We start from the raw sequence: 12728 nt of genomic DNA, 5'->3' as shown, positions 1-12728 counted from the left end.
AGGAAGGTGTGGGATGCTGAGGAGTAGGGAAGTGGCACTGATAGGCAAGGACCTTCCTTTGTTTTCTTAGAATTGTGCCTGGAGAAAACCTTGGCTAACAAAGTTAATTCTCCAATCGGCCACTGGAGGCCAGTATCTGACTACTGACTGAGGTTAGCTGTCTAGGTTAGCCGGAAAGATTTCTTGAGGCTCCTTCCTCTCTTCCAAAAACAGAAAGAGAAAAATATAATTTCTCCAAATATCTGCTACATTCAATACATGAAGAGTATCTATGAATATAAGTAATATTAAAGAGATGTAAACAGCTGTAAGCACAATTTAAAACAAAATAAAAATTTTATTTTTGGCAGTTTTTAACCAGATACAGGAAGAGTGGGAAGTTGAGGAGCAAGCCTCCTGAGGGATCAGTGTCCAACTTTCTATTTCCAGCATCTTCTCTGAGAAAAGCTATTCTTTCACTGTCAATGGTGTGATACAGGCAGGAGAGGACAGCCTAAATGCAATGCTTCCTTCCCGTTGCTGTGAACAGGCTGTGTTTTTTTTTACAGTGGTCTAGGTAGCCACAAGCCTACTGTGTGTGCCCTTCTCAACCTGACATTTAGTATTTCCCCTTTTACATTATGATACTATCAGAAATGAAGTCAGTGAAACCTGTTGCCTACAGAAAGAAAACAAGGTGTGTACTCTGAATTGCAAGAGTTGTGAGCTCCCACACTTGAGAGACTACCTTTTTTGTAATAAAGCCTCAGTTAATAAATCCCCAGAAAAACAAAGGTCCCTCAAAGCAAAGTCAATTTCAGTAGCAGCAGAAGCTGCCCTGGATGACAACTAGAGCCTGGCTCCTTTAAGAGACCAGCTACCGCACAGCTGAAGGTACAGCCCGCTGAGAGGAAGTGGGCCGGTAACCAAAAATGGACTCAGGTGCTAAACATGAGGCATCCAGGTGCCACAGAGAGAGCTAGGCATCTGATGCTAAAACACTTGAATTCTGCACCTACCCGACACTGGTCAGTTTATATGACCTTGTATAAGCGAATTATTCTAATAGCTTCAATTGTCTTATCTATAAAATGGGAATAATGATAATACCTACCTCACAGCGTTGCATGAGGTTCAAATGTACAGCAAAGCACTTTGTAAACTGTGAATGAGGAAGGGCACTGATATTTGTTGAGGCTGGAATTTTGTAGATCTCATATAATCCTCACAACAACTCTACAAAGTTAGACAATTGTCTACAATTGGTGAATAATTAAGGCTCAGAGTAGTGAAGTGATTTATCCATGTTCCTTGCTAATAAGCCATAAGTGCCACAATTCAAATCCAGGTCTAATGCCGAAGCGCTCTAATTTGCATTATACTGCTTCTCACTGCATAAATGAGGTATCATTTTAAATCATGGGCTGTCACAACCAATCGCTGACTTGTAACCCAATAGCCTTAAGAGCCCATAAGCAGGTCTAACAAAAGAAGATTTAAAAGGTCACTTTCTTAAAGAATACAGTTCTTGAAAATTCACATCAATTTTAAAAAGCAATAACTTAAATTGCACTAATCTTAACTTTTTCTCCCTGTTTCAAATGAGAAAAAAATATCTAATATATCTACCTTTGCTCAGGGAGGCCTACGCTTTATGGAGATGGGCTTTTAGGATGTTATAGCTACAGACCATTTTCACAATTTTAGAAAAAGTTATATTTTAACTCTATACATTTGTTCCTATCTGCCTTATTCCCTATTATTTAGGTTAACTCACATCCTTCTATCTACACAAATTTTATCTCTGAAAGTTAGTTCATGATAATAAAGTACCATCACAAAAATTATCTTCGTTGTTAAAACTAAACTATGACTCAACTATAAATCAAGGGTTTCTTGCTTATTTATAAAATGAATATTTATGGTTATTTGCAGATGCTCTTGGGCCTGTATGGGAAAAAGAAGTAAAAAGTTTCTACAAAACTTTTTTGTAGAAAAAGGAGAATATGGTAGGAAGGCTGGAAGTTTAAACTATTTAACTTCAGAATAACAGTTGAGAAGCATGGAACACACAAACACAAAGTGTTTTCTAACGGTAACTTTTCTGGTTACTTTTAACCAGTTAAAGACTTTGTTTGTTTTTAATCTGGTAGTTTATATGATGTTCTGATCAAAAGCAGGGCCTCGACTCAGTGACTTCTTGAAATATCATGAAAATATTTAGTATTAGTCTGTGAAAGACTATGGATTAGACAGTTACTTTTAACATCTTCTAAATTCACACACAAAAATTATTGAACAAACATCAAAAGACAAGGAAAAAAAAGACAGAACATTCATTTTAAGGTCTTGATAAGTTTTCGATACCTACCCTGGACTTTGAGTTACCCATTCCCATTTCTATATCCTTCTGAAGCCTTCTCCTTCTGCATTTGGGAAAGTTAACAATTCGCATGATGAAATAAACAAATGATTTTGGACTAGGAACTAGACTGAAGGGTGGAGGTAATGTTTTTCCATCATCAAAATAGGATAACCAAAGTTTTGAACGAGCAAACTTCCATTCTACATCACTGTCATCCTGTGTCACAAAAATAGAAAAAAGATAACTAATTTTAAAAGCTAATTATTCTACTAACTGATTGCTAATAGGTTTTTTACAATGAATCTATGTTTTTGAAACAGGTGACTTATACATATTTATCTACATATACTCTATAGACCTACATAATATTCTCATTTTTCAAATAAAATATACTCATTCACTTTCATATGCCTCTACCTGTACCCATTGAAATTTAACCAGAACTTCCTGTCTACTATCTAAAAACAAGGCAAAAAGGACAAGAAAAAGCGAGTGCCAACGAAGGATAAAAAGGTTAATTCCTCCTTCTGTCCCCCAACCCAATCAATTCTGCATGTTCAACAATAGTTGCCTATCTCCCATCCTCCTTCCTCACCTATACCTATCCAAGCCAGGTTGTAGACACAGCATATTATATTTCAAGGGCAAGGGGAAAAAAATGGTTCTCAGATGAATTGCTTTTTGGTGTTCCTGCATCTACCATATAACCCCGAATGTCACATAAGTCCCTAAGTAGCCTAGACCTGTCTTACATCTCCTTCCATTCTCTGTGCTGCCCACAGTGATGGAGAAACCACCCTAACTGACAGAAAAAAATGAAGGGAAGTGGGGCCTTACGAGGAGGAGGCTGGCTGTCTCAGTTCACACAGCCTAGAAGGCCATTAGGACCAAAACTTCTGCTTTGAGAACACTATATTATGAGTTTCTAAAACATACAGAGATTTGGTGGGGTTAACAAACAGCAAAGCACTAAAGATATACTGAACACTAAACTGAAGGACGTAAGAAAACATATATACAACAGTGAAGAGAGGTACCAAACCCAGCCAAACCCAAAACTAAGAATCAAGTGATTTCTAGAATACTCAAAATTTTGACTGCATAAAGAACATCATTAATGTTTGCCAAGCATCTGATCATTCTACCAGGTAGAATGGTAGGCTGGCTACTGAACAGAAAGTAATTTCCTTAGGGCCAATACTTCTTCTAGCCACTAATTTCAAAACTTTTGAAATATACTCCAAGAGAAGGCAAAGCAGCAGTAAATTCATGGGGACCCCTGCTGTGCACCTAGAAGACACTAGAATGTGTATAGCTACCTATCCAGGTAGAAAACACAGGAAAAAGTCCAAGTTCTGTGTGGATATAAGCTTCTTTGTTATATGAGCTGGAACTCAGCCATAGTGTACAGAAGCAGATGTATACTATCAGAACAGGATGACAAGGATAAACACTATGGATAGAAAACAGATTTACCTCAATTTCTTGATATGAGCTATTAATCATAGCAATTAGCATGTTGAGTAAAACGACCACCATAGTTACATTGTATATTCCATAAAGAACGTATCCAATATTTTCTATGAATTTGTGATCATATTTGAGCACAACGGAAGTCACTTCAGACAACCCAAATATTGACCAAAACAAAGTCTTGAAACTTTCTTCTACACTGTTGAAGAAATAAGGTACAAAGTAAGTAAGTTAAGAGTTTTCAATATGCAAGAGTGAAAACTAAAAACAAGTTAGGCTCTCCTGTACAGATTAAAATGCCACCATAATACACTCCAAGAGTGTAATTATTTTCTTATGACATTTTATAGAAAAATTATACTCTCAGGTTTTCAGGAACTGGTGATTACATAGTACCAATGCCCAGCTTTTCTGAAGTTGTCACTAAGTGAAAATTCTCTGAACTCCACAGGAGAAAGCTGAAGTCAAGTCACAATAACCATTCCTTTCTCCTAAAAAAATGGGAATTTGGTGTTTGATTTTGTAGCTGATTTAGAAATTTAAATCAAGTTTTCTGTAGTAGAACAGAGTTGGGATTAAAATTATATACCCAATTTTTTAAAAGAACATAAAAACCTATTCCTTGCAGCATCATTTGCAGTGGAGAAGAATGAAAGTAATCTAAATATCCATCAGTAGGAGACAGGCCAAATAATACTGGTATATCCATACAAGGGAATGCTATGCAGCCACTGTGGGAAAAATGAGACAGACTGAGCTTCATGTGTTTATATAAAATTATATCGAAGATATAGTAAATGAAAAAAATGAGCTATAGCAAGTGTGAAATATTCTATCACTTAAATAAAAAAGAGGGCCATACAAATACTTATATTCTTTTTTATATAAAAGAATGCCTCTGAAAATATTGAAAAGAAACCATTGCCTCTGGGAACTAAGGAGAAGTAAGAGACTGGGCCAAGGTTAGGGAGAAGGACAGGCATTTCCTTGTAGATGCCTCTCTTTTTAAATTTTTTATCACAAGAATGTATCACCTATCTAGAAATATTTAACTGAAAATGAAGAGAAGGCAGCAGAATGAAAGGTTCCTGTTCTTTTCCCTAAATTCATAGAATCTACTTCCTGATTCTTCCATCACAACAATTAGCACTTAGGCCTTCTCCAGACGACTTACCTACTTTTGTCCCTTAAATGACCTTTGGCAACACGTATTTGGCTGGTTTTGTCATAGAACCAAATTGTAATCACTGGTAAACTAAATTAACAATCCCTAAAGATCTACACACATAGAATTCCATTACACCTTCAAAAGTAAGTTTTTTTCCAGAAAAAGATTGGTAAAAATGGTAATTTTTAAATGTGTTATAACAGATCCTAAATAACAATGAATTTTATAGATTTGTAGGCTTCAGTACTAGTTTATTCATTCATTCATACAACAAATGTTGATGGAGCACCTATTATGTTCTAGAAATTTTGCTACACCCTGAGGATGGATGGTTGAATAGCTCTGTTTCTATAGAGTTACTCTCAATTATGAAACATTTGTGATGTTATGGCATAGATGCTGACAGGAGAGTAAGAAAAACTATAACGTCTTTATTCCTGCCATTTATTTAACTGCATCACAAAAATTCTCCTGCTCCTTCCTCTTGCTCCTTTGCAAACCTTGCTGCCCCTACCTTCTCTTCGAATCTATATGGAGTGCCTGTGTGGGAAGAGGGGGATAGTAAAAAAAGGAAAGGACACTGGCAGTTCTGAGCTCCTACTGTGGGCAAGAGGCTTTATATAACTCACCTTACATAATCGTCACGACAACCTTATTTAAACTTTATTGTGCTTATTTTAAAAATAAGGAGACTAACACTGAGAAATGTTCAGGAACTTAACCAAAAGCCACAGCTAGAAAACAGCAGAGATTGCTTTCAAATCCAGTTCTGCATGATTTTCAGCCTATGTCCTTTCTACTACATGGTATGACCACGTCCCTAGACAAAACAGTGAAGAAAATAGAATGTATAAAATGAGTTATGTATAACCATAGAGTTAAAAGGAAAAAGGGGGCAGGAGTTACAATATGTGCAGGATCTCTTTGTCATTTCCCTGCTGAGTTAAAAAAGATTTTCCTTCTTCTTCTTCATTACGATACAGTGAGTTTCAAGTCTCACCTCTAAGACCTGTTCTATAGTAACTATTTAAAAAATTCATTTTAGAACAGTTGAGATGTCTACAAGGACTTGATATTCTACTTCAGCCTATAGAGTAGTTATTGAGTGTATAGTTTGTTTCCAGCTGTGGCATTATCGGGAACAAAGGGAAAGTAGGGAGGGTTTATAACCTCCCCAAGTGGAAGAACTGCAGTACAGAGTGGGGGGGCCCTACCTCCATGACATTCAAACACTATTGGGTGCAAAAAGATCTCACAATCTGAGTGTCTCGATGCTGAAGGAACTTAAAGGGAAAATGACTAAGGAAGCTTGATCAAGGAAGACTTCATGGAAGTGGTGAGTCTCCAGTGCAGAAACCAGTATGGCCAAAGGAAGACACTGGTATTACCATGATAGTGGGCTATAAAACATTTAGCTATAATTTCCTCTTACTCGACTCCCTGTACTGATTAATGAATACATTACAATAAAAGCTAATGCTTCCTTTCTGAAAGAAAAGTACTGGCTAAAAAATGATGAAACTAATTTTAATGTTATATGTAATGTAAGAGACATCCAGTATTAGAAATTTGTTATCCTGCTTTCTTCAAATAGCCAGTTTTGTCTAAGGTTTTTCCAAATTCTGATCCATTCTATGGTCAAATGCTGACTAAGCTCAGAGCAATGTAATCACACACAAGCACTGTTTTTAATGGATTCTTTTCTGCACTTAAAAACATCTTTATTACAATCAGAGAAATTTTTCCTTTGCTTCCTCTAGATTTGTTAAAATTTCTCCTAATTGTACCTTTATCATAAGATGTTTTACTTACGTGGTAAAAGCAGCATTTACTTTAGCCCCAAGGTAGTAAGAATAAAGTATGAACATGCCAATCATAAAGGCAAAAAACACCATGATAAAAAGGACCATGAACTTGAAGATGTCCTTTACAGTCCTTCCAAGAGAGATCTGCAGGGGGCCAAAGCTCTCATTTGCAGGGAGGATGTACGCAATCCGAGAGAAGCTGAGCACAACAGCTATGGCATAAAGGCCTTCAGATATAATCTGAGGGTCAGAAGGGAGCCATTTATCTCTAGCTAGAAAAAAAAGAGAGAAAGAGATTAAAAATGGAGCTTTCTATTCATTTCCAACTACACAAAGCAAATACCTTAAATAGGATCTATCTTGTAGGTAGGTGGTTACCATTTCAGTTGAAGCTACTCTAGATTTAATTAACTGTCCAGGTACTATTTTCATCTTAAACCAGAAACGTGAATTCTACATTACTTTCGATGGATTACTTACTATTAAAAAGATGCTAAGCTGACTTCACATTGAGCAGAAACAGAATAAAATACAAAACATGAAATGGTTAAAACACTTCGTTAGACATAGGCTGTATCCAGGATGACAAAAAACTAACTTGACTGATTTGTCCCTTCAGTTATTAGATTTACTGACTAGCGACTTTATCATCCTGTAGGCACAGCTGGAGTGTAATTTCTTTTCCATATTTTGTGGAAAAATTAGTTCAACCAACAGTTTATGCAAATAAAATATTTCGAGGAGTGAAAATGTCACTGAATCACAGTGATGCTGATGATGTGATATCTAAGCAATATAACTTATCCCTAAAAAAATGTAAAATGCCACTGAAGTAAAAAAATTTTGGATATAGATTCAGAATGAGGACCCCTAACAACCCTTTCAAGGTCACTTATTATGTCTGCAGCAGACCTGGCAGGTCAGTGAAATATTATGTGATTAATTTTGTGTAAACTGAGTCATTCCCAAAAGAATGGATGTATTGTAGACATCTGCAATAACAACAAAAATTAACATTTATTGATCAGTTCAGCCGTTGTGGAAAGTACTTTGGAGATTTCTCAAAGAACTGTGAACTACCATTCAATTCAGCAACTCCATTCATGGGTATATATCCAAAATAAAACATTATTTTACCAAAACACACATGCACTTGCATCTTCATTGCAGCACTATTCACAATAGCTAAGATATGGCATCAACCTAGGTACTCATCGACAGTGGATTGGATACAGAAAATGTAGTATATCTATACCACTGAATACTATGAAGCCACAAAAAGGAACAACAATCATGGATGCAGCTGGAGGCCATTATCCTAAGTGAATTAATGCAGGAATAGAAAACCAAATATGGCAGGTTCTCACTTATAAGTGGAAGCTAAATATTGGGTACTCATGGACATAAACATAGCAACAATGAAATTGGAAACTACTAGAGGGAAGAGGAAAGGTGTGAAAAACTATCTATTGTGTATATGTTCAGTAACCTGGTCATGGGGTCATTCTTAGCTCTAAACCTCAGAATCATGCAATATACTAAGGTAACAAATCTGCACATGTACCCTCTGAATCTAAAATAAAAGTTTAAGAAATTAACATTTATTGAATGTTTAATATGTGTCAGATACTTCTTTCAATGACCCTATGGATGTGATACTATTATCCTCTTTTTAGAGAAACCAGACTTAGAAAAGTTAAAAACTTGATCAAAACAATACACATAGGAGGTAGGGAAGCCTTAATCCACAAATTCCCTTCCAGACAACAGTCACTAAATATACGTGAATAAATTTAAATAAATAGGTTATGAAATAGTCAAGATATATTACATAAAATACAATCTAAAATTAATTAATCACAAATGGTGCTCATTTGAACAAGTCTCCTTGGTATATAAACATATTTGCTTATGACAATAACAGAGGTGCTTAATTACATCGTATATTTCGGAGCTGAAGTCCAGCCTTCAATAACATTAACATGCTGCTTGTACTCATCACAGTGTGCCCTAATTACACCCATAAAAAATAATTCTTCACAACCAGAACACATTTAAATTCTGTGCCTGAGTTCCCTTACTTGTAAGATGAAAATTATACAATACTTTCATGAAATCTGAAGTCTTTTCCATATTTCAGATTTTACAACCATATACAAATTTGCTAACTATGGCTCCTCAATTTGGCCTCAAGGGAAAGGAGGCTAACATTACTTGTATGGGGCAAGGAAGGCATCAAGTCCTTTCACATCGGATGTCAGCTGAGGTCTCACTGACATAATATAGAGAAGTTTGGCATGAACCCCATTCCATGCCATGTGAACAGGACAACATTCTCCCCCCATATTCCTGCTGTTTCTCCAGGGCTTACATTCTCACGGTCACTTTAGAACCTACTTCCTGCCCCTGTTGAATTACCTGTTCACTTTGCCTGCAGAGCAGTTTGACACTTTTTATTATCTTATCTCCTTGAATCCATGCTCTCAGGGACTTATCTTCCACATTCAAGCAGTTTATCAAACTATTTTTTCCCTAATTAAGACAGTCCCAATAGTAATTATCTTATAGGGTTAAAGATAATTTTCTTCCATCTTGCAACACTGTCTTTTTATAGCTTTGGAAACTGACACACAGAGAAGCAAATTGACCTGAACAAGGTTACACAACAAAGGGGAGTCATAGCCTTGAAATGAATCGTTGTGTAGAGTTCCAAAGTTCATGCTTTCTCCACTGTCCATAGTAATATTCAATACACCTATCATTGGCATTTCCTTCCAAAATGTGGTTCTGATACCTTTCCCAAAACAGAAGGGTACCCTGAAGCTAACAACTTACCATAAGTGAAATACTGTATCTCTGGTGGGAGTGTCACTTCACTGAGGTCACTCTCTTGGACATAACTGTCCACATACTGTTGTGCCTTTGTTGCCTGAAGGAAAGCTAGGAATCTGGCTGTGAAAGCAGCAATGAAGATGGAGAGCATCCCAAAGTCGAGCACATTCCACAGCTGCAAAATGTATTCCCTAGGTCCTTCCAGCCAGAGCTCCTTACACTCAGACCACATCATTCCTGTCACAACAAATACAGAAGGTGCAGGTCAGATTTTACAGGCTACACCAAGAAGCCATTATTCTGTCCATCATCAGCCACTTCTCTGAAATACCCTACACATCAAGCGCTGTACTAGGCATCACAAAGCATTGACTGTATGGTCACTGAGGGCCTGGGCAGAGTTAAATGGAAGAAGCTCCTGCTAAGAAAATAATTCACTCCACCACATTAGAATTTGGAGAAGTACAGTCTACATGTGGCACCAGAAATGTCTTTATTCATGTAGAGGAGGTGGTAGAGGAGGGTGGGGACAAGGAAGAAGGAAAGGAAATAAGCAAGGAAGGCTCTTCAAGTCATCCCATAAGACTTTTGGAGAAGAAAATATGTTCTTATAAGATGACAATGGTTAGTTATCGAACCATAGTGATTAGCGGAGAAATAAGTCCCCAAGATTTTTAACAAGAAGAACAGTTTCCCAATAATCCTCTTATCCTCTCTCCTCATTTCCATGTCATGCTGGGAAGAAAGCAACATCATTTGAAAAAGATGAAACCCTTAAGTGGGTAGCCCTAGGACATTCTGAAGGAACTGAAAGCAGAAAATGAGGACAAAATAGTCCAACTTAACAAATTGTCCTGACTACAAAAAGGGAAAATATTGTGGAATTTAAAAAAATATATAATGGCTTAAAAGAAAATTTATAAAATAATTATATGACCTAGGCTGAGGCCACAGGAGTGAATGAGGAGAAGAACGAAACTACTAACTCAGAAAATGAGAAGATACCAAGAATTACACTGGATAAAAGAGAATGTGCAAAAATGACTTTGGATTAATCAGCAATAAACAACCTTGTTCCAGTTTCCATTTCTTAGCATGGAGCACAACAAATTATTTTCCTCACATTGCGTCAAATTCTTATTTTAACCTAGCTATTCAAAATGGGTTATTGTAAGTTGAAATAGGTTGGTGCAAAAGTAATTGCAGTTTTTGCCATTTTAAAAATAGTAAAAACCACAATTACTTTAGTACCCAACCTAATAACAAATATTCTGAAAATGAAAAGTCTCTTAAAATCTCTGGAACTAAAGCAACAGAGAAATTCTCTGTTGTCAATTGATAACCACTGGGTCATTTCTTAAGTATTTCAATTAAATAATTGATCACAGAGAGTCATGTTTTAAAACTTACATCTTGTTCAATAATTGAAGTTAGATTTCTGAAACACAGTATATTTGTAATTAGGCTTATGTTACTCATGAAAAAATTTATTTAGTATTAAGGGATACCTTTTAGTATTACCTAGCTGGAAAATTATTTAATTATTTTGCTATTTAGCTTATCTTACAACAGTGATGTTATCGTCATATAAGATATAATATTTTTTTCAATAGAAAATGACAATTATTTCTATAATTACTTTTTGGTAGAAATTAGGGTACTTAAAATAAAAGGCTTACCAAGAACCCAGACCATAATTAGCATTTCAGTCCATGTAAACTGGGTGGTTTTCACCCTGAAGATCTGCTTGGGATAGTCAATAACCGTGATATTGGGCAGTGTGGTGATGCCTTCAAATCTGTCTGAGGCGTTGAACACAAGCAGTCCCAGGAAGATGATGAAAGAAGCTGCATGTGCTACAAACTTCATAAAAGGGCTTCGCAGAATTTTCCCCAGCTGTAACAAAGCATAGAGGAAAAGTTTGCTTCAGAGAATCTGGCTTTCACTTGTGGCAGTTACAATACAGGATTTAAAAAAAAAAAATAGATGAAAGGAGAACACTCAAAATTCTGTTTCTGTTTCCAAAAAGCTCTACATTGTGAAAAATATTCTTTTAGGGAGATGCTTCCTCCAAAAATAATTTAATAAGTCTTCAAAATTCATGGTTTCTAAACGTTCAATTTGTCTTAGGGTAGGCTGCATTCACAGATGCACTCCTGGAAATCACAGAGCCCATACTGGTACTTGCTCTTATTTTTACAGAAAATAATATGCAAAGTCCAGATTTTTAGGGTCTAGGAAAAGAAACTTCAACTTTGTACTGTATAATTCTTTATCGCTTTGCAATTGAGATGTTATGATGAGCTTATAGACTCATATAAGACATTAAAAACCCTTTGATGATTAAAAAAATTACACTACACCCGGGCACAGTGGCTCAAGCCTGTAATCCCAGCACTTTGGGAGGCCAAGGAGGGTGGATCACGAGGTCAAGAGATCGAGACCATCCTGGTCAACATGGTGAAACCCCGTCTCTACTAAAAATACAAAACATTAGCTGGGCATGGTGGCACATGCCTGTAATCCCAGCTACTCAGGAGGTTGAGGCAGGAGAATTGCCTGAACCCAGGAGGCGGAGGTTGCGGTGAGCTGAGATCGCACCATTGTACTCCAGCCTGGGTAACAAGAGCGAAACTCCGTCTCAAAAAAAAAAAAAAAAAAAAAAAAAGAAAAGTTACTACTACAGAAATAAATTTTAGTTCTCATTCTAAATATTCCAAAATCAAGTTATACCTGGTGCACTATAAAAAAGGCAGAAAATATTAGAATCAAGATCAACATTGTATCTGTTACTACCCCTAATGAGAAGAGGGAGATACACAATAATTAAAACCTCTAAGTAGGTTAACTTAATTGAAAGTGATCTCTGAGTTGGATAATCATGTAAATGGTACAAAAGGATTTCTAAAGTTCAGTTTATAATTATTTTAAGGTGACTCCTTTAAAATCCCCTATGATATAATGTCCTTAAAAGTCCCACGTTCTTGTGAAAATGAAAAACAATTCCTTCTGTCCCAAGGGCTTCCACAGTCCAAGAATTAGGTACATTTGGTAGATTTATCAAGTATGTTCTCTATTGTACACTCTCAAACCCCGCTTTTTAACT

General features: G+C 36.3%; 1 protein-coding gene across 9 annotated transcripts in view; it reads right to left on the bottom strand.

Annotated features, from left to right (window-relative positions):
- Positions 1-12728, bottom strand: part of TRPC3 (transient receptor potential cation channel subfamily C member 3) — a 69385-nt gene that overhangs the window by 17812 nt on the left and 38845 nt on the right. For 4 of the 9 annotated variants that reach the window (XM_032292392.1, XM_032292394.1, XM_032292391.1 and 1 more), the window contains exons 5-9: positions 11302-11518; positions 9626-9859; positions 6798-7062; positions 3821-4016; positions 2351-2560 (exon numbers count right to left, since the gene is read on the bottom strand). In XM_032292392.1, coding sequence (XP_032148283.1) covers positions 2351-2560; positions 3821-4016; positions 6798-7062; positions 9626-9859; positions 11302-11518 — 1122 coding nt within the window. Of the gene's footprint in view, positions 1-1093; positions 1216-2350; positions 2561-3820; positions 4017-6797; positions 7063-9625; positions 9860-11301; positions 11519-12728 lie in introns of all 9 variants that reach the window. The other 5 variants (XM_032292389.1, XM_032292390.1, XM_032292395.1 and 2 more) reach the window with 3 other exon arrangements.

The sequence above is a fragment of the Sapajus apella genome, unplaced genomic scaffold (assembly GCF_009761245.1).
Source record: "Sapajus apella isolate SASKATOON/1434 unplaced genomic scaffold, GSC_monkey_1.0 scaffold27, whole genome shotgun sequence".
Lineage (NCBI taxonomy): Eukaryota > Metazoa > Chordata > Mammalia > Primates > Cebidae > Sapajus > Sapajus apella.
The sequence above is the reverse complement of the archived record's forward strand: the minus strand, read 5'-3'. Positions and strand labels throughout refer to the sequence as shown.